The 27,377-nt window shown below is 50.6% G+C and overlaps 1 protein-coding gene across 3 annotated transcripts in view; it reads left to right on the top strand.

Moving 5' to 3' along the window:
• Window positions 1–27,377, top strand: part of PI4KB (phosphatidylinositol 4-kinase beta) — a 47,639-nt gene continuing 20,262 nt past the window's right edge. For 2 of the 3 annotated variants that reach the window (XM_019556930.1, XM_019556929.1), the window contains exons 1-3: window positions 1–74; window positions 645–751; window positions 8,765–9,734. In XM_019556930.1, coding sequence (XP_019412475.1) covers window positions 8,793–9,734 — 942 coding nt within the window. In that variant the 5' untranslated portion in view covers window positions 1–74; window positions 645–751; window positions 8,765–8,792. Of the gene's footprint in view, window positions 75–644; window positions 752–8,764; window positions 9,735–18,281; window positions 18,373–27,377 lie in introns of those variants that run through there. The other variant, XM_019556933.1, reaches the window with a different exon arrangement.

Genomic DNA, 27,377 nt, shown 5'->3' with positions numbered 1-27,377 from the left:
GCGCTCGAAGGACCCTCAGGCGACGCGCGGCCACCCCGGGCCTGCGGGACCCAGCGCGACGGCGGGGCTTGCAGGTGAGTGTGCATGTGCGCGCGCGCGTGTGTGGGTGCTTTATGTGTGGGGTGTGTCAGGGTGCGCTGTGCGTGTGTTAGGGGGGCATGGGCGTGTGTGAGCTTGTGGCGCTAGGGGAAGCGGACGTGGGGGGAGGTACGCACATAGATGTGGGGGGAGTGTCATTGTGGGGGGGGGCGCATACGTGAGTGTGAGGGGATGCAAGGGGTGTGCGTGCCCACGTGGGTGTTGTGGGTGTGAGGGGAAGTGCATTTGTGTTTTGTGGAGGAGCGTGTGTGTGCGCGCCTGTGGGGGATGGGGTTGCAAGGGTGTGTGCGTGCCTGTGGGAGATGGGGTTGTAAGGGTGTGTGGGTGCCTGTGGGTGTTAGGGGGCGTGTGTGTGTGGGGGTGCATGCAGGTGCATGTGTGTGGGTGGGGGAACCTGCCTGTTGCAATGAGAGAGTAGGGTGTGTGTGTGTGTATGGGGCTCTGGGGGGTGTGTGCATGTGAGGGGAGTGTGTCCCCTGGGTGGGCTGGGGGGTCTCCTGATGTCAGTGGACCTTCACGGCCCTTCGCTGCCTTCTCTCTGCCAGCCCGTGGGGACCGTCCCCGACACAGTACGAAGATGAGCGGCTCATCCGGCCTCACGGGGCAGCGCACGCAGAGGAAGCAGCGGCCCTGTCGGGGGAGAGCGCCTCAGGTAATGCCCTAGAGCACAGACCTATCCTGTCCGTGCCTCCAGCTTTGTCCAAGCAGCTTTGGGCTGGGTTTGGACTATGCTATAAGGAACTGCAGAAGGAGCACAGGTGGGGCTGGGACTTGGAGCCATCCTGGCCCAGGGCCCCTCTCGCTGTGTACTCAGTAGTGTCTGCTGCAGGTTGCTGGATGCGGGGGCAGAGCAGCTTCTTGGGAACAGGATGCAGCCCCCTTTTGCCTCACTGGCCATCATCCTCTTTCTATTGCATTTGTTTAGGGCTCAAGGGAAACTAGGGCCCATCCCAACACCCTCCTTGGGCTGGCTTGTCCCTCTTGCCTTTTGCTGTTACCTGAAAGAGACACCCAAGGATTTAAGAGCAGTGGCTGTGCTCGATGTGTGAGGCCAGCGGTCAGTGCTGCACAGAGTTGCCTGGGGTTCAGTAAGTGCTCAGCAGAGTTGGGGTTCAAGTCTGCAGCCTCCTCTGGGTGATGGTAGCTGTGGCAGTCCAAACGGTGCCCCTTGTGTCCCAGCTGAGTTTGGACCTCTGTGCAGCCGAGGGTCAGCTGCACCTGACCTCTTGGTTTAGATGCTTCAGACTGTGCCTCTGGCTGGTAGATCTCAAAATACCAGTGTTGGACTGATGTTGTAGCTGTGATGATCCAGGAAATGTGTGAGGGGCAGGGGTCTTTGTGGGTGCTGTCTTTTATTGCACCGGCTGCATGGTAGGGGTGGATTTAGATAAGTTTTGAAATGGAGTTTAGGTATTAAATTGTGTATTTAGAAATGTGAGCTTCAGGGGCCTTGAGTAAAAGAGTATCTTATGACTTGTGGGAGCCAAGAGACTCCCTGGGGACCAGCTGTCCCCTATCTGCTCACTTCAAGGTCTTATCTTCCAAAGCATTTGAACCTACTGATTGGGGTTACTGGATTAGAGCGTGCAAAACCAAATTATGCCGTTCACCTGTTTGCCATGGGACCTTGGTTTATCCCTGTTAAAGGAGGCTAGTAATGATTTGGTCAGAAAGGGCTTGGAAATGAGAGGTGTAGAGAAGGGCCGGTTGTTCTGAAGCATCGCTGCCAGTACCAGGTTGCCTGAGTTTCTGCTGCAGTTAAGCTGAAGAAGCATGTACTGTGTGTGCTGCGACTGCCTCCAGATTTGGTCTGACTTGTTTCCAAATGCTGCGTAGTCTGGGCTGTGAAGACCTCCTTCCTGAATGCCTTGAGCTCCTGTTGGTCAGTGAGAGCTGAGACAGCTTTGTGCTTCCAGAGCCTGGGCCTCAAGCCTTTTAGTGCTGGAAAAGTAAATCAGCAGCTTGTTTTCAAAAACACGTGATTTGTTTTTTTTCAGTCCTGTCTTATGCTTTTTGGAGAGGGAAAGAGTGGGGGCAGTGAGGCAGCTAGAGGTTCCTGCTGCTGTTTGTGTGATCTGGTCAGTTGTGGTGTGCCTCAGTGTCCTCTTCATTGTGCAACTGGAAGGCTAAACACCTAGGTAGCAAGGTGCTTTGGTCTCTGGAAGGTGCAAAGTATTAGTGCAAAGACTGAATGCAAAGTCCTTTGTGTGAGAATCTTGCTGCTCCTCTCCTCTGTGCTCTATCGTGCTTACAGAGCGAGGTTGTTGAAATCCATTTTACAATGGCTGGCTTCTAGCTTCTCCTGCCTTGTTGTTTGTGCCTTCTTCACAATCTAGGGCTGCCCTCTTGTCCTGATGGCACAAGGGTCTGACTTGTTACTAGTTAAATAGCAGAGAGATGGCTAAATCGACCCCCATCTGAAATGGAGCCTTGGGAAACCATGAAGGGATGTCAGATGTTTGGCATTGGAATATTTTTCTGAGGCTGAATGGTAGCAGGGACTTCAGCCCACATGACCAGATATTTGAAATCCAGGCCTGCCCTGGAAGCTGCATGTTGCACTATAACCACATTGCTCATGTGGCCAGGCACTGGGCTGGGGCTGAAAGGATTGTCTAAGCTTGGGGTCAAGTCTGGGTGGGATGGAGCCACCTGCACCTGGTTCCTCTAGCTGCTGCTCTGACTCTTATGCGAGAGCATCAAGTGAAATCTCTGCATGCCTGCTGCTTTGGGAATGCTGTGTATGGCCTGGTATGGCCAGGTCTAAGCGTACGGATTTAGAGGTGGTGAAGATCTGGATTAGTGTTACAGGGGGAGGGAGCATCTGTATATTGGTTGGCCCAAATGCTGCTAATGACCTTGATATGGTTGGAGTCTCCAAAGGGTGATTATCCGTAGCTTAAGGAGTCCTGAGCACTCCTGTGCTTAGAGCAGGACTTCTGGGTTCTGTTGCTGGATGAGCCACTTGGCTGAGCCCATTGTTGCCTCTCCTGCTGACTGCCACTCTTTGCCAGATGGAAGAGCTGGAGAGTGTAAATAAAAAGGTTTAACAGTCCAGCCGGCTCTGGGTTCTGGGGCCCCTTGTCTCATTTTGCCCCCCTGGCACTGTAGCATGAAGATCCTGGTTCTGGCCAGACATCGAAGTGAGTGTGAGGACTTAGGGGCCGCTGCCAGAGAGTTGAGCATGCACTAGGGACCTTTCTGGCTGTGGGTCTGAAGCAGGGTTAAAGCTCTAGTACCAGTCCCCCTGCCCATTCACACTGCCAGGCCTGGTACTACCCTCTGTGTCTCCAGCTGTGCAGACCAGTTCCTCTCAGCTCTCCCGCCCTGCCTCAAATAGCTGCCGCACTCTGCCTTTTTCATTATCCTCTCCCTCTGCTAAGTATGGGGGTGGGCATTCCAGTTTGTGTGAAAAAGCGGTTCAAGAAAGGTCTCATTGCAGAGCAGGGGCAACCTGCCGGGCTGGCCCATCCCCAGGGTCTGTCTGGAGTTTGTGCTTAAATGCAATAAGCTGTCCTGAGCGTGTTCAGTCTTCATCTGGTGCAGCCAGGTGTGAAAATAGCTGGTAATCTATCTGCCTTAGCGAAGAGGAGAATCTCTTGTTAAAGGGATTTCACACTGGAATTGTTTTCCTTTCTCCTGCTTGAAGGGGTGGTCTCTCTTCTGATAACTGTTTTAAATGTGGCCTGCACGCGCACTGTGGCAGAACGCTGTGTGATTGCTGGCAGGCTGCTGCCCCTTCTCTATGCCTCAGTTTACCAGTCTTTATTTAAAAAAAGGACTGCCCTTCCCAGTACATAATGTGTTTCTTCTTCCCTGAAAGGGGAAACCAAGAATGAAAGTACATCTTGTACATCAAAGCTACATAACAAGGAGTAATTGAATTGTGGTCAGCTTCTGTTAACCCCCACCCCCCATGCTTTTTCCTATTTTGGGGTGGTGTGTTTTAGACACAGATGCATCTTGTATGCCATGAAATACAGTAAAAGTGATACGTCTCGGGATGACAAACTGTCATGTTTGCAAAGCATTACAGAGCACCCTGAAAAGTGAGGTGCCAGTTCAGGGTTGATGTAGCAAGGGTAGAGCTGCCGAAGGAGCCTTCCGCTACCCGGCTTGAAATTGCTTTGATAGATTTCCTCCGCCATCCAGTCTTGATCAGTGTGGTCTTTCTCTAGCTGGAGTGAGAAGTAGTGAACCATAAATGCTGAGCAAAACAAAAACTAATGCAGTGTAATGGGGACCAGATGTCTCGGGGACTCTTCCCTCCTGGGCTCCTGCTGGCTCGCCTGTCTTGCTGCTTCAGGGCTCTCGTTCTTTATTCTAGGCAGGCAGGAGCAGGCCACTCTCTTTTAAATGCCACAGTCTTCAACCAGTGCACCTCCCTCTGCTGTTGTCACCTCTGGAGAGAGACCTGAACACTTTCATTGAATCAGTAACTTGGCCATCTCATGCTTGAGAGCTGGACTTCCCTTTTATGTTGCATTTGGCTGCTGACTTCAAGCAAAGCTTCACCAGGGAGAAACTTGGCCCCGTCATCACCATGGGTGGAGGAGTTGCATGAATTCAGCCCAGCCTGTTTTCCAGACGCTATTGCTTCATTGTGTTGAGCTGATGAGTTTTTTATCTTATTGAGCACAGTGATTTAGAAAGCGGGGAGATGTGCTGAGATCTCAGCTGCAAGCAGAGGTAAATAGTGCATCGTAATGTGCTTAACAAATGATGATGTGAACCACAGAAAAATGCAGAGAGGAGGCGGCAGCAGGGAATGGATTCCCTAGCTGGGCCCTTGTGGAGCGTTGATTGAAGGAGACAGGACAGCTTCTTGGCTGCCCTGCTGCAGATATATCTGTGATCAGACCAGGTGTAAGTGTGTTGTTTTGGGGGCTGGCAGGGTGATTCAAGAGGTGGCTGGAGGCTAGAACTGTGGAAAAGCAAAAGAAGATAGAAGGCCTGGGACACAAACTACAGTGCTGGAGGGTTGGTCTGCAGGGTGGAGCTGGCTTGTTATGGTCTGGTGTCCCCTGAGCAGTTATGGGTCTTGTCTGTCTCTCCCTTGCCACGTTATTCCCAAACAGGCATTGCTTCCCCAAAGGCGGGGGGTCTGGTGGTGGGCCAGGAATCTGGAGAGGTTTCCCAGCCCTTGGGAAATCTCTAGATTGCAGGGGCTGAGATGACTAGTGCTGGAAGCCCTGTTTGCCCTGATGGGGTCTGGGTGATGCATCCTAAGTCACAGAATGTGTAAGGGGTTTAAGAGGGCAGTATTTCACCCGGGATCTTCCCAAGCAGACTCAAGAGAGTTGTAATACAACCCTGTCTTATTGATTCCCTTTCCAGCCTCACTTGTGGCTCATGAGATGCAAAGCCAGTGTGGAAGAGCACCTTAGCTGTACTCGGTATTGGTCCTTATTTTTATGACACTACCCAGGTTGGATAGAGGCTTGTTCCCAGGCACCAAATGTCCTTGCTGTAAGAGAGCAAGATAAAGGGGGCAGACACTGGATGTATTATCCCCATCTTGTGTTGGGAAACTGAAGCATGGAGGGGTAAAATGCTCGGTCCAGGGTCACTCTGAAAAAACCTGTGGCAGAGTGGACCAGAGAATATGTGGCGGGGGGCTGAGTTCAAGTCTGGCAACTTAACCACAGGGGTGTGTTTCCTTCCTTGCTATCATGTATTTAAGTTACAATTAAGTGTGTGGGGAGTGGGGGGAAGGCAGTTGGATTGAACCCCTCCAGGATTTTTTTTCCTTATACAGCTGTGAAAAGCATTTCTGAATCTGATGGAACAGCCAGCCTGGGCCTGTGAGAGCCTCTGCAGCTGAACTGAGAGATTTGTTACACTGGTGAGGGGTGACAGGGTCACTTGAGCTGAAAGGTGCTTTTAAACCCAGTATGTAGCTGCTGATTTGGGGCTGGATGCTTAAAAAAAAAAAAAAAAGTGCCACAGCTGATTTTTATTAGCCTGTGCTTGTCCTTGCCGTTGTCTTCTGTTCAGCATTCTGGGGATTCCAGGCTTGTTTTTTCCAAGCTGAAAACCCTTGCAGTTGCTCTCTGAACTTACAAATGCCTGCTTTTTGCCCCCAGTCCCCCTCAAATAGCAGCATGCTTGGCTGGGATCTGCTTTGCAGGCAGAGCTCTTGTCAGCATCCTGGAGGTGGCGTAGTATGGGGCAGGACAGGGCTTGCTAAGAAGGGGGAAAAATGACTTCCTTGCATTTTCAGGGTTTTTAGAATCTAATTACCACAAGTATTCAAAGCATGCGGGATACAGCCCAAAGGAAATGGCACGCACAAAGGGAACTGCTGTATATTATTGCTGTCCAGACGAGAGGAAAGATGTAGTTTACAGAGCTTCATGTGGCAAAGGGGTTTGAGAGAACCTCGCTGAATTCGGTCAGGCCTTTTTATCCAGAGGCTATAATGAAAGATGTTTTTAAATCTTCCCTTTTTAAACAGAAGCGTAAGCCTTCAGGTCATAAAAACACCATGGCGGAGATGCTTCAGACATCGCCATTTTTGTTTGGTTTTTGCCACTGGTTTTTCCACCAGATAAATTTGTTCCTTTTCAATTGTTCTGTTGGCCGAAGATGGCGAGGTGTGAATTGTAATTGCTCTCGCCTCCCAAAAGGGAGGCAGGGTGACTCAGTGTCAAGACGCTGGCTTAGGACTTGGAAAACAGTCCCTGTGACTGTGGGTACATCTCTGTAGCTGTGAAAAGCAGATTATTTTAGCCTGGGGAGGGACACTGCTTCCATGGCCACACAGAGTCGTTTTGGGCAGTGTAGATTTGCCTGGAGTTTCTTTTTGCCTCTGTTCTGTAAAATCGGAGTAAAAGTCCTCTTTTCCTTGGCAGGGGTATTGTAAGGGGAACTTTATAAAGATGGTGCAACCCCAAGTACTCTGGCAATGGAGACGTTATTTGTAATGGAAGATCATTTTGATCTCCCTTGGAATGTGGGGAAATATCCCCATTTTATAGATGAAGTGCATGTAGTCAGGGCTCCCTTCCAACACCAGTGGCTCTGTCATAGACTGGGAAGCAGAGCTGCACCTAGGCTGCTGGACCAGTCCTTTAGTCCCTAGTTGTTTGGCTTTGGCTGAGCAGTTGTAATACTTCTGAAAGATCCCCTGGGTCTTTGTTTCTGGATTCTCTTCTGAATCGACAGGAGCAGCGGTTTGTTTCTGGAAGGGTGTGGAAATAACCATGTGGCTGCTTCTCCTTGAGTAGTTCATGGCATAGATCACTTGGTATTTGCTCTTAAAAATAGATAGGAAGCAAATCATTAAATTAGTGGGGAAGCATTTTCTTCCAGGACCTGTGACCTGCCAGCATGGAGTTTGCCAGCTGTAAATACAGATCTGGGGTCAAACTGGGAACAGGCGGGCAGAGAAAATTGCTCAGTGAACTTTTTTCAAAGAAAGTCATTTTTTCCGCTGCGCTGGGCTTGAAAGTGGGGCGAACAGCAGGCCTGATGAAACTTGCAGGCATTTCGGAGAAGGGTGGCACAGCCTTCCAGCGATTTGTGAGCTGGCTTGTTGCATAGCACATGCAGCAAAGGAGAGTGGTCAGAGCCCATAGCAGCAACATGCTGGAGAGATTGTGTCCCTCTTGGAAAAGGGCAATTCCAGTTGGCACTGGGCTCCTTCCTTTTATTATTTTTTGGCTGGCTGTGATGAGAAGTTTGTAAAACTGAGTTGACAAAACCAGGAAGCTTTTGCAACTCTGGAGCTATTTTCAATTTGAAAAAGCAGCACTAATGCAAACATCTGAACTGCTGCTTAATCTTGGTTTTAATATCTCTGCTAGCTAGAGCACGGGGTGGAGGAGGAGGAGTTTGGCCTGGGGTTAGACTTGGGGCTTGGGAGCAAGAATCCTTGTCCCTGCTCTGTATGAGTGTCTTGCTTTGCTCTTGAGTGATTCATCTGGCCTCTCCCTGCCTCGATTTCCCAATCTAGAACAAGGGCTAATGCTTTCCCATTGGTGTTGGAAGACTTGGAGCTGAAAGTGCTAGGTATTTATCATGAGTCCCAGTCAGAAAGGGAAATTTAAATGATAAATCCCACCTTGCTCCGCTTCTGTTCTGTGCTAGCCCTGAACACAGCTTTCTGGATACACCCACCTGGGCCTTGAAGGCTCTAATCCCATTAATGGCTATATAATCTTGCAAAATGCCTGTAGCAGGAGGCTGAGTAAAGCAGCCTGGTTATTTCTCTTTTGTTTGCTCAATTTTTTGTTATTGTCATGGTAACAGTGGGTGAGTGGAATCTGGGTGCTGGGGTTGGTAAATGTTTACGACTCACGTTCAAGGGTGGGTGGAAGGACACGAAGAAACAGTTAAAAATCCAAGCGTGCCTTCCCCTGGGATAACCTACAGGAGTGCAAGCTGTATATATAGTAGGGATCATCTGTACTGGTTGAGGTGCACTGCTATGGGGGTTGGACTAATGACCTCTGGAGGTCCCTTCCAGCCTTGCTTCTCTAGTATGGGGGCTCTCTGTAGTGATCAGATGCTGCTCATGTTCATATCAAATAGCGTCGCCTCTAAATTCTTCCCAGTCCCCTTCAGATCCTGTCAGCCTCTTGCAGGCTGCTCAGCGTAGGTAGCCAGAGGCTCTCCCCTTCCCAGAACTGTCACTGCTGACTTTTCTCATTGCTCGTTTCAGCTTTGAAGTGCACAAACCTGCCACTGCTATGGGTGACGCGATCCTAGACCCAGCCCCTGGGAGACCCTTGGACAAGTCCTCCAGCCCAGCATCCCAGGGGAATGGCGGGACCTCTCTCAGTGTCATCACAGAAGGCGTGGGGGAGCTGGCTGTCATTGACCCCGAGGTGGCGAAGAAAGCCTGCGAGGAAGTCCTAGAGAAAGTCAAGCTGATGCATGGCATCTCTCCGGACTGCTTGGTAAAACAGAGCAGGCGCAGTGAAGCGGAGGCTGCTCTGCGGAGCCGTGTGGAGCTGGCCAATGGAGACCTGGGACAAGGCTGTGAAATCAAGTGTTTGGATGACCCACCAGGCACACCCTCCAAGATCCAGGAGGAGGATGAGACTGTGGCCAACACGGTGAAGAGCGCCCGAAGGCGGCAGAAGAACAACTCTGCTAAGCAATCTTGGCTGCTCCGGCTCTTTGAGTCCAAACTCTTTGATATCTCCATGGCTATCTCATACTTGTACAACTCAAAAGAGCCTGGGGTACAAGCATACATTGGGAACAGGTTGTTCTGCTTCAGGAATGAGGACGTAGATTTCTACCTGCCCCAGCTGCTCAATATGTACATCCACATGGATGAGGACGTTGGGGATGCCATCAAGCCCTACATCGTGCACCGTTGCCGGCAAAGCATCAACTTCTCCCTGCAGTGCGCACTGCTGCTGGGCGCGTATTCCTCAGACATGCACATCTCCACTCAGCGACACTCCCGTGGGTCCAAGCTGCGCAAGCTCATCCTCTCCGATGAGCTGAAGCCAGCTCACAAGAAAAGGGAGCTACCCTCGCTGAGCCCAGCTCCTGACACAGGGCTCTCACCTTCCAAAAGGACTCACCAGCGCTCCAAGTCGGACGCCACGGTTAGCGTCAGCCTGAGCAGCAACTTGAAACGGACCGCCAGCAATCCCAAGGTGGAGAGTGAGGATGAGGTAACGTTGGCATCTTTTTAAAGTGCTCCGGTCTAAAGGAGTTTGCAACACCACACTTGTGTTTTGGTTCTCAGCTCACCCTTTGCTAGAGGTGTTTCTGTTAGCTGGGACAGTGTAAGTTGCCTTTCCTCTTTCAAGCAAACTGGCATTGTGTTACAGTAGGACTGACTGGGAAATACGCTGCCCATCCTTCCAGGGGTATAGACATTACCCTTCTCTGCAACTTTTGGTTTCAGAGGGCTACAGGTGCTTTGCAGTGGTGGGTGAAGCTCATTCCCCATCTTTAATGGATGAGCTGAGGCAGCAGGGTGGGGACTTTGGGACCTGGGTCTAGATCTCCAAGCCATCCACTTCCTGAATGACCATGGAGAAGTGTTTAATTTCTCAGTGTTGTTTTGTCTGTCTGCAAAAAATGGATCTCCTCCCCCTATCTCAAAAGCCCTTAGAAAGGCAAGCTGGGCCCTTGTGAGGGGCGATGTGTTGGTGATCCAGTGATAGTCTCAAAGTAAGGCCAGTCTGCTGCTCCCTAGCTCTGAGTTTGGCTCCTGTAGGAGGATGAGCTGCTGCAGAAATCTGGGGGTGCTGTATATGGATTGGTCCTTGCTGGTACATGGCATTGCCCCAGACCCCTTCCCTTCCCTCCCGGTTGCGTGAGTCTTATTCTTCCTCTGATAAACTGACTACATACATGTCAGCAAAACAGGCTAGCTCCTTTGTCTAGGCTGGTCCTTCTGTTCACTGACGTGGGAGCTCATCAGAGGAGCAGCGTGGAACTGCGGCCGCGATGCAAACAGAGCAAGTATTTCAAGCATCTGCAGAACTTTATTTCTGCCCCCTGACCCCTGCCTTGTATTGAGGAAAGGGCTGCAGAGAGGGTGGTTACTGGTTGGTGTGACTGGGGGTGGTAAATACAGGGGAAGAGGAGGTGCTATGGCTGCCCTTCCTAGGTCCCACAAAGGAGGAATCAGTGCTATTTAAAGAGGAGGTAACTTTAAGCGGAGGCAACTGGTGTTGTGCAGAGACTCCTGGACAGCTCTGTCCGTTTGGTTCCCCCTCACTGTCTGCAAGGAGTGTCATCCCTGCTTGTAAGAACAGCAGTCCTGGTCTGTCCATGGCGACTGCTGTTCTTGTGACAGGAACCTGGTATTGTGACAAGCTCTCCTTTCTCCCAGCCCTAAGGTGGGAGAGGCCAGACTCCGTCAAGCCAGGCAGGTCACGCTGCATGAGGGAATCATAGAGGAGCTGGACTAGCGGAGCTCTCTGGAAGCCATGTCTAGTCCAGCCCTTTCTCAGGGCAGGCTGAGTCCTGGCTAAACCATCTGCTACAAGTGTCCTTGGAGTCTGGTGTCATTGTCTTTGCTTTTCCACCTTGGAGTTGTCGTCTTCCAGGCCTCATGACCAGAGCCAGGTGAGCTGGCTTCTTTTAAACATGGAGAAGTCACGTAGGCAGATGTGGGCTTAGTGCAGCCCTTCTCCATGTGCTGCCCTTTGTACCCTAGGAGTGAGCTCGGTGCTGCTTGTATTCCTCATGTTTCCCGTTTAGCCAGGTTTCTTACAGTATTCATGTGGAGGCATTTGCTTCTCAGCTGGCAGGTCTGACGCTGCCCAGAGCTCCGGGTTGGGGGAGCTGGGAAGAAGGGGGACCGGGATCAGAGTTTCATTGTCCTGCTCTCAGCTGACCTTGCTCTCCCCACCCTGTGGGGCCTTTGGGTTAGTGATGTAATGAGAGGCGTGGGGTGCATTTTCAGTGGCATGTGTCTGACAGTGGGAGCAAAGGGACTGGGGAGGTGAGGACATATTGAGGGCGCTGAGCATGAGCTATGCGTAGAGATCAGAGAGCCTTCAATAATATTTACTCCAAAAGCTGAAATGCTCTTGGGCTGGTGAGTCGCGTGGCAGCCGGCTGGGAGCCATGCTTGTTGTGCCCGAGTTTAAATTGAGATGGGGTTCACTCAGCACCTCCTTCCTTCCCAGGTAAAGGAGCCCCATTCCCAGCTGCTTACTCTGGCAGGAGGCTGGTTGTCTCTTCAGAGGAGACCTGGGTTTCCCTCCCTCTCTCCTCTGTCTAGGCCAGCAGTTCCACAGCCTTTCTAGACTCGAGACCCCTCTCGGAAAATGTCAGCTCTTGGTTTTCACTCACTTTTTAACTCTGGAAAAATAATAAAGCAGTTCTTCTGGTGCAAAGAACATTGAAAGATCCCAGCAGGGCAGAGTGGTTTTAATGGTGTGGATTCCTATTTGAAATCACTGAGTTTATCTTGTGAATCATATTTGCGCATCTAACCGTGCTAATGTTGTGTGGCTTCCTGCAGCACTGGCAAGGGTCTTGAGGTGCCTGAGGGTGTTGTGGCACCTGGTTGAGAATCACTGGTCTAGACATTAAAGGTCTTGTGAGTCATGGTGCAACAGCAAAGCATGTATGCTGGCACTCTTGGCAGGACACCCTTCTGCTGTTTTTTCTCTGCAGGGGATTACTCAAGTAGTTCATGAGGGCTGTGCATTCCCTGTGTGCGTTGCTCCTGTGACAGCCGTCCTGCATCCACTCTATGAACAGGGAGTCTAGCAACACGCATTTTTTGTCGTGTTGGTTGAGCTGTTGCTCATCCCATGAACTATTTAAACCTATCTTCTACCACACCCCAGATGTTCATGCTAAATTCCACCTTTGGAGCATGAGCCAGGGGAAATGTACCATTTGCAAAGGAGCCTTTCGTGTCCCTGCCAGCTGGTGGCTTGGTCAAAAACCACTGGCTCCTGTGAAGCAGGATGCCGGGAGGTTTCCTCTACTTGGGTTGGCCGCGGCTGCTTGCGTCGGGGAAACCAAAGCCTTCCATAAATTATAGATGAGTTTCTCTTGGCAGCGTTCAGAACCTATTTTGGTCTGGAGCTGCATAAGCCAGGTCAGTGCTACACAGGCCCCGTTGGCGCCTGAATGGCTTAAGAGCCCTGGGATGGCCTGTTCAGGTCCACCATTTGACACTTTAAATTCCTGAACGCTATTGTTTCATATAGCTAAGCTCCTCCAATTTCCCCCCTTGCAGATGGGTTTGGGAGGCAGCTCTTGAAGGGAGAGGAAACAGGTCTGACTAGCAGTTGCTCCATCCATGTGCTTAGGGCAGTATTGAGGTGATGGGAAGCACTTTCCATGCAGATTTTTACCCAGCCCTGGCTGCAGGTTGCAACAAGCTCAGGGCTCTTCTCAGCTGCGTTTGTGCCCTGATGGGCTCCAGCTGGGCCCCTAGCCCACTCGCTACCCTGGAAGCTGGCTGCATGGTCAGTCGAAAGCCCTTGCATTGGCTGGATCATCCTCATCATCAGGGGGTTATATCCATCCCTTTGCAATGCTATGCTGTCCTTTCCACAAACCCAGTGTTTCAGGGGCTGTACCAACACAGAACAAAGAGCTGGTCTTCATACCCCAGAGTACAAGACAAGAGCCCAGGGGTGGGGATGGATAGGGTAGAAGATTGGGGGTGGGTGCAAGGAGAGTTAGTGAAATGGGCACGTTGGCAGCCTACCAGTTGCTGAATGTTTTGCATAGACATATAAGTAATAGTCTCAGGAGGGTGTGTGGAGGCTCAGGATGATGGGGTTAGGCCCTCAAGGGCCATGAAGCAGTACACCATGGAAGGGGACATTGCCATAACCAAGGGTAGGGCCCAGGCTCCATTGTTTCCTACATGAGCTGCCACCTCCTCCCGAACCTGCAAAACCCCAGGTGTGATGGCAACTTAGCCACGATGGTAAGCTTTCATCAGCCAGCCTGAATGTTACTGTAGCGCTGGAATTTCCTGCTTCATGGACTGTATCGGGACCCACCTGGAGGAAGAAGAATGGGAGATGAATGTGGGATGCAGTAAGCAGTGGGGAAGCACTGTGGTTTTTTGCTGTCATGGTGGCTCAGACTTTTTTGGCCTGAATATTTCCAGCCAAAGGTGAAGGGAAGCGACTACATGCAGGCTCAGCAGGGTGAAGGAAGAATTCATCAGCCAAGACTGAAATGCTGGGCTAACAATCCCTGTGTGGAGGGATGAATAACAAAAGGGCCTGGAGTCCTTGACTCTAGAGACTAGAGAGACGCTTGTTACTGCGTCTGGCTTGCCCAAAGAGGCTTCTGATGCCTTTGGTGGCTGAATTAAGCAAGTCCTAATGCAGCTAATGCTATAAAATAATACTGTAAAAATGCATGTTTTGAGCAGAGCCAGGGACTGGATATTGGTCCCATCTGATCGGCTGCTATGCAATATGGTGCTTGAATGCTTCCCAGAGCTTGCTAGTATGTGTGGAGTGAGCAACCAGGTATAGATGGCACTTGCAAAACTGGATCCGTGGTGTTGCCACCCAGTTTGTAAGCAAGCACACTGACCTTCAACACAGGCATGTAAAGAGCAAGGCTACTTTGAATTCATAGGGCGGCAGCTCCATGCCTGTACCTCACTGTGGTAGATCTCCACTTCTTGCTGTCCTGAGGTCTCAAACTGTCTCCTGTCGTGTCAGTCTTGTATCTTTACAGGCAAGTGCTATGGTATCTTCCAAGCTTGTTGCATAGCAGCCGAAGGACCAGGAGGAAAATCAGGCCTTGAAATATTAACCAGGTACCTGAGGAAGGGCATTGTGATACCTGAAAGCTTTCCTGTGTCTATACCGGCCATGTGACTGGTCCAGTAAAAGTCACTGCCTGTAAGGATTCTTGCACCTCGCATATCTTCTGGACCATCACCTCCACAGGAACAAGATGCTCTGTTGCTGTCAACCAGGAATTGTATAACCAAGACTTTATTCTTCCTTTCTTGCCTGGTTTCCCATCCACTGGAAAGATTTTTAGAAGGCCTCATTCTCAGAAATATATGCTTTTAATAAAATATAACGTTGGCATCAGGCAGTTGTGCAACCTGCTCTGAAACATCTTTCTGCTAGGTTAACCAGTTTGGAGCATTGCAGCCCCTGCTGCTCTCCCCATTGCTATTCAGCTGGAAGATCTGGGCTTTCAGTATCTGTGTGAGCACGCTGTCTTGTTTCCCCAGCAGCAGTTGATCTTGAGGAGACCCTAAGATGGTCTCACTGAGTCTTTGGGCTCCTTTCAGCTCTCATTATAACCACGTGCTGTTTCCTTTGAAGTCCTCGCAGCTTTCCCCAGGACTGAGTTTGGCCCTTTCTTGCCTGGCTGCCTAGGACTAATAGATCTTTTGGTTAAGGTCTCCTTATTCTAGCTGTCACTTTGTGCAGCATACCCCCAATCATAATTGCACGCACAATGCTTTATTTTGCATGTGCCTGCCTGTTTTGTTTTTAATCCTTGTTGGGTTATTGCAACTGCAATTTAATTTCATGACAGACGCTCCAATGGTTTCGGATTTATTCTGCATTTGTTTCCCTTCAGCTGGCACAAAAGTGCGTGCAGCGAAACATGGTAAGCTTGAAAATTAATAGAGCTGTCATCGGGGTCCTCCTGAGTCAAGGAACAGGCTTTGAGTTGCTGTCTTTTTCTGTTCCTGGAATCTTGTCTGTGACTTTGCTATCAAGGTGTTTCTAATGCTCTCTCCACCATGAGATGCAGGGTATCTGCTCCCCAGTCCTGTCGAGTACTGAGTGCTGCCTGCAGATGATGGAGGTTATGGTTACTGAGCATGCTGAATTTTCCATCTGAAGAACATGAGACCTGGATATGTGATAACTGGCTGCAACCCGACCCTAGAAGCCGTGCTCTTGGACAGAAACAGAAGACAATGGCATGCTGTCCAGGGCTCCATTCAGAGAGAACGAGCTGAAATGCCATTGTTAAGTTCATGCAGCATGTTAGAGATCTGGAAGCAGCCTGTAATGTGACAGAACTCGTGGCCTCTTTGGATCCTGCCATTCTGCGTGGTTTTCAGGCTCTGGATGAGGTGTGTCTGCAGGTGGTGGCTATGTACCAAACCTCGAGCACTCGGTGTTTGAGTCCACAGAGCTGGATTCTCATCTCTCCTTTCATAAGAGATCTGCTCTTTCTCCCACCCATCCTTTTGTCATGGTCACCACCAGCACCCTGTCCTCAGCTCACGGCCACGTTGTCACCTTTGACAACTTCTCGTTCTGCCCTGGCCAAATCCTGCTGTTACATCCCCTGCGTTGGGTCTTGGATTAACCTCTTCTCTTCTGCTGGATTGCAGGTGCCAGGGTGGGGCCAGAGGATGATCAGCTGTTCCTTCCTGGGGTAGCGGGGAATGGTGCTAACCATCCTGGTTCTGCCTTGGCACCAGAGCAGAAGAAGCCTGGCTTCTGGACAGGGTGTTGAAGTGACCCTGGGGAGATCCCCACTTCTTGCAGGAGGTGTCTGCATGCCCCATCAGTACAACACAGACTTTTGTCCTGGTCTGTGCTCAGCACTGACCAGTCTGGGGGTTCGTTCTTGGTGTTGGTTGGCAACAAGGGCAAGATTTTTCCTGCACCAAAAAAAAAAGAAAAAAACCTCCATATTATTCCAAAACCTGGCAGGTGAAGCGTTTTCCAGGGCTGGCACCCTCCCTGGGCAGCTGGCTAGTGCTGGGACACACTGCTAGCAGAAGTAAAACCTGCCTCTTCACCGTTCTTCCACCTGTCGGCAAGCCCATTTTTGCCTAACAGTATTTGCAAGCTACGGCTGCCTGCTGCATCAGGCCAGTGGTGGTTAAAAGCTGCAGGTCACAGTGTCTCCAGATGCTTCCCCACCTCCTCAGCTGGGATGCTGCAAGACTGAATGTCTTGCAAAGTTTCTTCTGCCTCCTTGACTTTTGTGCAGGGAAAGCAGCTGCTTGCTCCATTTCTGGCAGAGGCGCTGCTGTGGCGGCTGCACTTGGTGATGTCACTGTTGGCAGTGCAAGAGAGGCCCCCGCGGAGCTGACTCGGGGAATGGCTTGAGCCAACTCGGGAGGAAGGTCATGTCATGGGGCAGAAGTGAGAGAGAGCCACACCATTTGCCTGGTGAAACTCGCCTCCCAAAGGGTCCACGTGGGCAGTCCTGTCCCTGCTCCTAGCAGTTGGCAGTTTGCAAGCGGAAACCAGCCCTGGTCCTGGCTGCTGATGAAATGTCAGGACTATTCCTGTCTCGGTTTCAGCTGGTGGTAACCCCAGCGGCACCTTGTATCTGCTTTGAGGGTGGAGAGGAGGGTCAGGGTGGAAGTGAAGGAAGTAGCTTTGTTTGAGTGGTTCCATTTATCATACTAGTTCAACCAACAAAACAAACCTTGTTTTCTTTCTCGGATCCCCTCTGCATGTCTTAGGTGCACTGCAAGGAGTTGAGTGTTTTTGTTTTTTTGTTCCCCCCTCCCCAGCACCCTGTGCCGGATGGGTTGCAAAAGCAAATGACTTCCCTTTATAGCATGCAAATATCCTTTGCATCAGTTCCCATCTGACTTTTTCCATTAGTTAAGTCAGGAGGGATTTTGAACACTGTTGCTGGTAGCACCCTGCTCCTTAAGTCCGTGGCCACGGGTCTCTGAGTTCAGCCTGCTATTCAGTGCACAGCGCGTTGTGTTGGCATGAAAAGACGCCTCTTCTGAGGAGCTATGTCCGTGCCTGCCGTGAAGGGCTGACAGTTTGCTGTAGCCCAGGCTGGGATGCCCCCAGGCACCTGGCATTTCTGTGCCGCCCCCCCCCCCAGCTTTGCAAATACTCTTCAGAGATGACACCCTGCAGCTCCCCTCAGTAGGCAATGAAATGTTGCTCCAGGGCTTCCTTGCTCAGCAGTTCTGCCCATCCTCTAAGTCAGGGGTGGGCAATTATTTTGAGCACAGGGCCGCTTACTCAGTTTCGGCAAGCCATTGAGGGCCACATGACAGGCAGCCCAGGGCAGATTAATATTAATTTTCTAAATTTTTCAGGAGTCCTGTGGGCCAGACAGAACGGTCACCCCTGGGCCACATTTTGCCCACCCCTGCTCTAGGTGGAGGACAGCAGCTTTGCTTGGCCTGTTCCTTCTCCAGCCTGCAGCATCCACTGATCCTCAAGTTTTGATTGTCCCTGTTGGCAACCTCTGACTCGATGCTCTGTCCTTATTCCCTGTCTGGTGTATTTTCTTTTTTCCCTCTCATTCCTGATGAGCAGGGAGCTCTTGGGGGTTGGGATGTTCTGGCTGTCTGGTAGGCCCTGCTGCTCTACAGCTAATAAATAGCTAGTCCCTGTGCTCCCAAATCTCTGACATAGGATGCTTTAAGCCAAGGGTGAGGTGGCCAACTTGTGGCATGTCATATGGCAGATGGGGAAGGGAGGAAAACCAAACAACAGATCAGGCAGGGAGCAGAAAGCAAAGCAGCAGATTAGATAAAGGGATTGGAGCGGCACTTGATGGTGATGGTTGGGGCAGAGGTGCAGGCATGAACTCACTAGAAACACAGCTACTTGCGAATTCCTCTTCCAGACATTGGGTCTCTTAACACAGTAGCTCTAGTAAAATACTTCAGCTTTGTCTAAAGTTACCAAGCAGGGTCTGTCTGCCGGCTCACGTGAGGGAATGAGAGCGCCCTTGTGATGCAGGACAGTGCTGCACTTTGTTAGCTTGCTCAGAGAACAGATCCAACTTCAGTTCCTCTTGAAATCCGTGCCTGGGAGAATAGGAGTGTGGTGCAATCTCTGTGTGGCACAGATACTCCTGTCCCAGCTCGCCCTGCCACCCACCAGCTCTGTGAGTACAAGGGCATGAAGGATTCTGACCTCCTGTTGAATTCAGTCCATACTAACCCACTTCATCTAAGTGGGATTTTCTTTTTTGGTATAGTTTTGACCCCTACCAAGCCCAGCAGCTGCTGTGGGCAGGGTGCATGGCAGTGGCTTGCTAGCACAAGTAGAAATGAAGAGTTGAACTGGTTCTGCTAATTGAGTAATTGGTTCTGAATCAGTCTGGCTGCCATGGGGGGTGGGGGGGTAGGGCTATGGCATCCTGAGCATCTCCAAAGCCAGTGGCTCCCTAACTGCATGAAACAGTTCTAGTTGTGTTTGAAGGACCTCAAGGCCAGTCTGGGCCTGAATGTGTGGGTGTTTCTTAAATGTCTGTTTCTTAAATGGCACCAGTAGTGTTTTAAGAGGAGGCAGATGAGGGCTGTGCAAATGTAGATCTCTTCGCACCTGCACTTACAGATGTGGAGAAAAAAAAACACCCTTACCATGTAAGCAATGGAAATGCTGCTTGCTGTCAGCTGAAAACACCTTCTCCCTCCACCCCCCTGCTACAGTCCAGTTACTTTTTCATCTCTAAAAATGCAATATATGGCCCTCTCTACACCCCAAGACTTTTGCAACAAAGCCCTGTAAATTGGGGCGAGAGGTGCATGGGGTAACTGTGCTGGTGAAAGCCACAGTAAATGCATCTGTGGGGTGTCAGACAGTCTTGAATAGGCTTGCTGGCACAACATATCTGTATGCCACCCTGCAGAGGGACGTGTTCAGCTACACCCTGGAGTCACTGCAACACCAGAGCTGATTGTGAAGGGTAAGGAAGGGAAGGAGACATTAGCTAGGTATTCGAGAGGGCCTGGAAAGGTAGGTCGGTGTGATCACAGGTGCTTGCCTCACACCTGGCTCCTGTAACATGGTCAGACTCCTCTGTTTAGCCAGCTTGAAGCTTTGGGGCCTTGGGCTGCACCTTGGTAGGTGTTTATGCAGCAGCTGGCCCAGTGGGGCCCTGCTCATGGCAAGGACTGTTTTGCATTATGGTAGCAACGGATGGTCACTTCCCTGAGGATCCTGCAGTCTAATTGGAGAGGAGGCACCATGAGGCGAAAGAGAACAGAAGTGTGTTGAGGGTCAGGCGGCTGCCTCGGAGACACTGCCCAGGCCTGGGCCCTGTGAGGATCCTCACAGGAGGAGTGAAAGCGTCTGAATGGAGCCAGGCATGTCTCAGCGTTGCGTGTCACCAGTCCTGGTGTTGCTCTTCACCGACTGCACCAGAAACATGCACCAAGCATTCTCTGTGCTTTGCAGGATGTGAGAGCAGGAGCCTGAGATGTGTGAGCCTGGCCTCGGGTTTCCATGAGACGGCCCAGGCACGGGGAGGAAGGGCGGGTGGTTGGAAGCAGGCAGCGAGAGGCTGTGAGCATCCCCGAATGCTCTGGGACTGGAGACCGGTGGGAAAGTCCAGAGCATTAATGTTCAAGGCTTCTTGTTGCCCAGGCGACAGATCTGGAAACGAACCAGTGATTTGTAAGTGTCACCCCCGTCCGTCTTAGTTGCTAGGGAGAAGAGCTGGCTTTTGGCCTGCTTTGAACCCACACTCTAGGTTTCTATGGCAGATTTTCTGGCTGGCTGCTGCAGCTACCTGAATGCAGAGTGACCACGCACAGGCACAAAGGGAGCCTCTCGCATCCTGAATAGAACCACTGAGCAATTACTTCTCCTCTGCTTGGGGCCTGGTGGTGTGCAAAGGGTAAATAATTTCTCCTTGCAGCCTGCAGTGCCAGGGCCCACCACCCCAGGATGGATGGACAGCCAGGCTATTGGAGAAAGCAGCCTAGTGGGTTTGCTGGACTCTGCCTTCATGCGCTTTCAGGTCCAGATGGCAAAGAACACTGTTGTATGACAGGTTGGGATCAGATGAGATGCAGCCTGCGTGCTTGCAGCTCTTTTGTCTCCGGTACAGTTCATCATGCAGGTGGGGAGCATGTTCCTGGATTTTACCCTCTGTCCTCTCCTCTCCTGTGGCTGCAGCTGACTTTCCTTTGGGTTTGGTATACACACATCCAGGCCACATAGTAGGTCTCCAGCCCACTTTGCTTTTGGCGTTGGATTGCCAAGACCATTTAGGTCTGGGCCCTGATTTCACTCTCCCACCTGTCACATTTCTTCATCTTTCTAAAGTAGCAAAAGCACATTCTGCTCATAAGCCCTCTCATAACCTGGAGATGACAACTAAAGCCATAGTTCTTGTGTCCTAAGGAACGTGCCTGGAGGCTGCGAGGTTAGCAAACACTTGCTGAATTCCCCTGCAGGTTCACGGCCTGCCCTTGCTGCTCTGGCTCATAGATCCCTTTGTATCTGTGTGCTCTGCATCTCTTCACAGCATTGTCTCTTCTTAGCAATGCAAACCACCCCTTCCAAGGTCTTTTGGCTGAAAGCCACTAGTCTAGCATCACTTCCTCCTTGCTTTCCTAGCTGCTTGTTACTCATTAGCACAACACATGATAAATTTTAATCGCATGTGGGAGAATCAGCTGATATCTACTAACATCTGTAGATGCCATGAGATTCTGGTAGGTTGTTCCTGGAGCCATAGTGCCTCTGGCTATAGAGTCTTGATGATCTAATCAGCAGCTTGTAAAAAAACAAAAAAAAACTTTTAACTTCATGACTGAAAGCAGAAAAGCAAATGTATTGGTCTGAGTATTTGCATGTCTGAAGCCAACAGTCCTGTGGCATAATGTAGTCTGCTTGTGATACAGCTACAACTCGTTCGGTGCAGGCTGAGGTGATAATGATATGGAAACTTGCCTCTCACGGCTTGGTAGCTGCTTTGTCCCTAAGTCAGTGTTGACTTGCATGTGCACACATTTTAGTACTTGTTGCATCAGTCCGGTGGTGCTGGGCTTGGTCAGCCTCCTGGGTCTGCGTGGGGAGCTCGGCCAGTAACTGGGAAGGCCCACAGACCCAGGATAGTTTAACAGCACTTATTCCTCCCGGACTCCAGGCGAACTTGTGTGACGGAGAACCAAGTTTCTGTGGTGTCTTCCCAGCACTCCCTTTCTCTGCCTCACCTGTGCGTTGGCTCGCACAGCGTTCTGCCAACTGTGCTAAGGTGTCCACTCCCACTTATGAGCCTCTGCCGCACCCTTTGCTTGGGGGAAATGCTCCAAGTAGACCTTGCTCTCCTCTTTCAGCCTCGCCCATCCCTGTCTCGCTTTGAGTCTGTGCCGTTAAGTCCCCTCCTGCCTACACCCACTCTTGCTTATCCATCACTGAGTGCTCGTCCTGTGTGCAAAAAGCTCTGTAGCTCTCACATCCCGTATCACACAAGGTGCAATTGCTTTGTTTGCAGATCACAGGAAACTCCCCTTGTGTTACCTGTGAAATACTGAGGGCAGCAGCAAATAAGGCTTTAAAGACTCCAGGACTCGGACTTGTATTAAACAGGCATTTGCCCTTCTGGCTATCTGAGCAAAGTGCCTACCTGATATAAGTTGCTCTCTGTTTTTATATGATTATGCTGTCATCACAGGCAGGAAATTAGCTGATCTGATGATTTAGAAACTGCCAACAGTACATGGCAGTAACTTAATTGCCAAAGGGCAAAGCTGGGGTTGGCCTCTGGAGTTCAAATGAGGCAGTAGTGTTCCTTGCTCCATTGACTTCTGCCCAGGTGTGATGATAGCTTTATCAGTGATCGTAGCCCCGGCCAGACTTCCTGAGTGTGTGCAGTATGGAAACTTGCCCTTTCCATCAGACAGATGTGCTCTACTTACATGCACAGGGAAGCATTACGTCGATTTTTTTTTTACCTTTGTATCATTCAGGAATTCCAGGGAGGCAGATCAGATCCTCCTGTGGATATATTGGAGGTGGCTTATTAAGTTCAGCATGGGCTCAAATCCCACATGGAGGAACCCTTGGACTTCTAACCCCTCTGATGCCAAGAAGAGAGGGGGTTTTTGCCAGTTCTGACAATTCCTTGCTTTCTCAGACTCCCAGGGGTTGTTTCAAAGTTGAGGCACATTGGTATGAACTAGGGTGTCAGTTTTAAATAGGGAATTCTCTTGAGTTAACCCTGTCTGATGAGGGCTGTAACCCTCTCATTCCGGAAGAGGCGTTCTTTTTTTCCTTAGTTCAGCTTGTGTCTCTTTTAAAGCTTCAAGCCCTTTGAGTGACTACAACTCCCCCAGAGCATGTGCCCATGCGGGCAGCTGCACTGAACTCGCTAGACTGGCATCCTTGGCAAAACTTGTTTGTGGGTCCCACTTATTTGCAGTAATGGTTGGCAGTAGTTGTCGCTGTTATCCAAGGTGTCCCACTGCATGCCTCTGGCCTGTCTTTGGCATGATTGTGAGTATGGCCATGCACCTGTCCTCTGTTTTGGGATTGACTAACCTGCTGTAGCTTTTCCTGTTAACCACAAGCTTTTCCTGTTGGCACAGTTCATCTAGAGGTGTCCTGTGGTAGTTGGGGCTTCATAGATTTCGTAGCCATTACAGCTGGAAGGGACCTTGTGAGATCATTGAGTCTGGCCCCCCCCCCGCCCGAAGAGAAGGAAGCCAGCTGGGGTCAGATCACCCCAGTAAGATAAGCATCCAGATGTTTCTTGAATGTATCCAGAGTAGGTGCTTACACCACTTCTGGGGGGAGTCTATTCCAGACTCTGGAGACTTGGATGGTAAAGAAGTTTTTCCCTGTGTCCAGCCTAAAATGGTCACAAACTGCTGGAAGACCATTAGACCTTGTCTTCCTGTGGGGTGCCTGGTGAACAGATGTTCTCCCAGGTCCTGATATACCCCCCGATTTATACTTATAGGGGGGTACTCAGCCTCTCCTCTATAAGGCCTGCTCTCTTGACCTCTGATCATGCGCGTGGCCCTCCTCTGGACTCTCTCGAGCTTCTCCACATCCTTTTTAAAGTGTGGAGCCCAGATTTGGATGCAGTACTCCAGCTGCGGCCTCACTAAGGCCGAGTAAAGCAGGAGGATGCCTTCTTGGGTCTTGTTTGAGATGCATCGGTAGATGCAAACTAGAGTTTTATTTGCTTTGCCAGGGCTCTTTGAACCCTGACCAGCCCCAAGGGTATCAGGACTGTCATTGCCCCATATCCCCTCTGTCTGCTTTGAACTCTAGATGCTAATGAAAGCAGAGCTTATCCAGCCTCCCCCCAACTCCAGTGCCTAAAGAACTGAAGGTGCTGGGAAAGGTAGTTGGGGCTGGTCCTGCTTTGAGCAGGGCGTTGGACTAGTCACGACCTCTTGAGGTCCCGTCCAACCCTCATTTTCTAGGATTCTCTGAACCACTAGATGTCCACATGCTTGTGGGACCTGCTTGCTCATGATGGAGTAGGAGACAGGGCTATCCCTGGGAGGGGGGAAATGGGGGTGACTGCCCTGGGCTCTGCACTTTGGGGGGTCCTGCAGAGCTGGGCAGAATGGCTGTGGTGACTCCATGCTGCCGCAGACTTCACATCCAGCCCCTTGGCACCCCCACCCCCCTTGCCGCCAAATCTGCCACCGGCTTCCTCGCGTCCGGGAACGGGACCCTACACAGGTCAGCTTGCTCCGGGCCCCACACCCTGCTCGGGTCACCTCTGGCAGGAGGCCAGACCTTCCTGAGACTACGAGACCCCTTGTTCTGGGGGTAGGAGGACTCAGATTAGGTGATTACAGAATCACTTTACAGCAGACTCCAGCATTAGTATAGTGACACCACTTAAATTTTAGTGAAACGCTTCAGTGAAAGGGTAGATTTTGGTTGATGCTAGGGATTTGCTACTTGAATTCTAGCTGAAACCGGTGGGGAGAGCATGTGCCCTTGGCTTTCACAGCTGTCATTCTGAATGGTTTCCACTGAATTTAAATGTGCCAGAGAAAGCACCTTCCTGTCTGCTTTATTTTTTATTGGAAGGCACTTTAAAAATACTGGGCCTGTCTTATTACTTGCTATAAAAACCTCTGTGCAGGTAAGAGTATGTTGAGCTGGGGCAGGAATCGGGCCTACTTTTTTTTTTAAATGCTTTGAGTGTCGTTTTTTGGCAGTATCAGCATAGGGTAACCTCCTAAGTTGAATTGTCAAAGTGCTTCCAGCACCTGGTAACCTCAGCTGCGTTGGGGGTCACTGGTGCTTGGACTCTCTGGGGCCAAAGTTTCATAGTTGGTAGGGTCGGAAGGGACTTGAGCAGAACATCAAGTCCGACCCCCTGCCATGGGCAGGAAAGAAAGCTGGGGTCAAATGACCCTGGGAAGGTGATTTATCTAGCCTCCTTTTGAAGACCCCCAGGGTAGGAGCGAGCACCACTTCCCTTGGAAGTTGGTTCCAGATCCTAGCCACCCTGACTGAAGTAGCACCTGAATCTTTTCTCAGTCAACTTATGGCCGTTGTTCCTTATTACTCCTGGCAGTGCTCAGGGGAACAGGGACTCTTCCATTGCCTAGTGGTCCCCCTTGGCCAGTTTGTAGGTGGCCACCAGATCCCCCTCAGCCTTCTCTTGTGGAGGCTGAACAGATTCAGGTCCCGTAGCCTCTGCTCGTAGGGCCTGCCCTGCCGCTGCCTGATCATGCGAGTGGCCCTTCTCTGGACCCTCTCGATGCTGGCCACAGCCCTTCTGAAATGTGGCGCCCAGAACTGGACACAGTACTCCAATTGCGGCCTGACCAGTGCCACATAGAGGGGGAGGATCACCTCCTTGGACCTGCTCATGATGCATCTGTGGATGCATGACAAGGTGCGGTTGGCCTTCCTGACTGCATCCTCACATTAGTGGCCCATGTTCATCTTGGCATCAATGATGACTCCAAGATCCTTTTCTGCCTCTGCACTGGCAAGAAGGGAGCTCCCCAGCCTGTAGGTATGGTGCTGGTTCTTCCTTCCTAGGTGCATGACCTTGCACTTGTCAGTATTGAATCCCATCCTGTTCTCATCTGCCCACCCCTGTAACCTGTCCAGATCTAGTTGTAGCCTGTCCCTCTACTGTCATGCCCACCTCTCCCCACATCTTAGTGTCATCCGCAAATTTGAACAGGGTGCTTTTTACCCCCTTGTCCAAGTTGCTGATAAAGAAGTTGAACAGTGCAGGCCCGAGGACCAAGCCCTGGGGGACTCCACTGCCCACTTCCCTCCAGGTCGAAAATAACCCATCCACGACCACTCTTTGGGTGCGGCCCTCCAGCCAATTTGCAACCCATCTGACTGTGTAGGTATTGACACCACAGTCACCTAATTTTTAATGAGAATGGGGTGAGAGACGGTGTTGAAGGCCTTCCAAAAGTCCAGAAAGACTATGTCCACCATACATCTGCATCCAAGGCTTTTGTGACCTGGTCATAGAAGGCCACCAGGTTGGTCTGACAGGACCTGCCTGTGGTGAACCTATGTTGGTTGCCCGTAAGCATGATCTCCCCTGCTGGTCCCTTGCAGATGTCCTTCTGGATAACTTTCTCAAAGAGCTTCCCCAGGATTGAGGCAAGACTAACTGGCCTATAGGTTTTCCTGGGTCCTTCTTCCTCCCTTTTTTTGAAAATGGGGACCACGTTGGCCCTTTTCCAGTCCTCTGGCACCACACCAGAGCACCACAAGTACTTGTAAAGCTCTGCCAGAGGTCCCGCAATAACCTCTGCCTGTTCCCTCAGCACCCTGGGGCAGAGATTGTCAGGACCTGCTGATTTGAACATGTCTAGTCCCAAGTTACCCCAGATAGTGTTAGAAATGTATTTGGGGTCTCCTGGATGGTTCCTTGCTTTGGTCCTTTTAACTCAGGATTCCTAAAATGTCACTCAGTTGACTCTCTTTGCAGTTTGTGGTTAGTGTTTTTTGTTTTGCTTTATTTTTCTTCAGCTTTCTGCTTGATTTATTGAAGAAAAAGAGCCCTGCTTTCTAGTAGCTACAGGTATGGAACAGTTGTCACCTTTTCACCTTTAAAAGCTATTCCTGGCATTGCATCTCCTGTGACTCAGCTGTCCAGTAATCTCCCCCATCCTCCTCTTGACTCACCCTGGCTCTGCACGCTGCTCCCAGCCTGGGTTACAGTTCCCAGAGCTGCCTACAGCGGGACTAGAAGGAGTCTAGTGTTCAAACCCTGCAACAAAGGTCTGCTGTGTGATGGGGAAGAAACGCACTTTATGGGCCCGGAGCTGGGACAGTTAGCGATTCAGGCTCCAGCCTGCTCTCACTGCTTAGCGCAGCAGAGAAATCTCATTAATATATCATTAAAGCCATTGTGCAGTTCAGTGGATGCTGACTTTCAAATTGGGAACGTATTGAAGTTGTGGGTTACAGCAGATGTTGCGTTTTAGCACAAAGGAAATAGGGACTCTGTTCCAGGGGGGGCTGGGTTCTCAGCTCCTGGTTGAATTTAATGCTTCATGAAGGGTGCTTAGTATCTTACAGGGTAGGCAGAGCATGTTTAGTGGATTTGCTTGAGAGGTAGAGATTTCCCCCCTGCCTTGTCCTCCCTCTCATTGAGTAGCAGGTATGACAAGACTGTGTTCCCAGAAATACTATCTGTTTTGCTCCCTGCCTCTTGAAGACACCGGCTGGTCCATCCAAATCTAGTTCCTGGTAGTCTGTTTATACGTGGTTTATCAGAGACTCTTTCCATTAGGCCACAAGGCATTTTTGCCTTGTATTACCAGCCGCCATTCAACATAAAGAAGTTCCCTTTTCACACGGAAGTCATTCTTTTTTCCTCTGAGGCATTTTTTTCCCCCACTGTAACATCAACTGGGGTTGCCAACATCAGTGCTCATAACTTCTTTTGCTTCGTCTTAATTTGACTTGACCTGGTGCATGAGATTTGGAAGGGCCCTCTTTAAAAAAACAATAAAACATCCCCCTGCCTCCAAACCAGGAAGGTTAAACGCATACTGGGCTGCATTAGTAAGAGCATTGCCAGTAGATCGAGGGCAGTGATTGTTCCTCTCTATTCAGTGCTGGTGAGGCCGCATCTGGAGTCAGCACTGAATAGAGAGAAGCAATCTGTTTTGGGGATCAATCAGTCCAGTTTTGCGCCCT

This window comes from Crocodylus porosus, unplaced genomic scaffold (genome assembly GCF_001723895.1).
Source record: "Crocodylus porosus isolate Cpor-Errol unplaced genomic scaffold, CroPor_comp1, whole genome shotgun sequence".
Classification (NCBI taxonomy): Eukaryota; Metazoa; Chordata; order Crocodylia; family Crocodylidae; genus Crocodylus; species Crocodylus porosus.
Note: the sequence above shows the minus strand (reverse complement) of the source record. Positions and strands in the feature narration are given on the sequence as shown.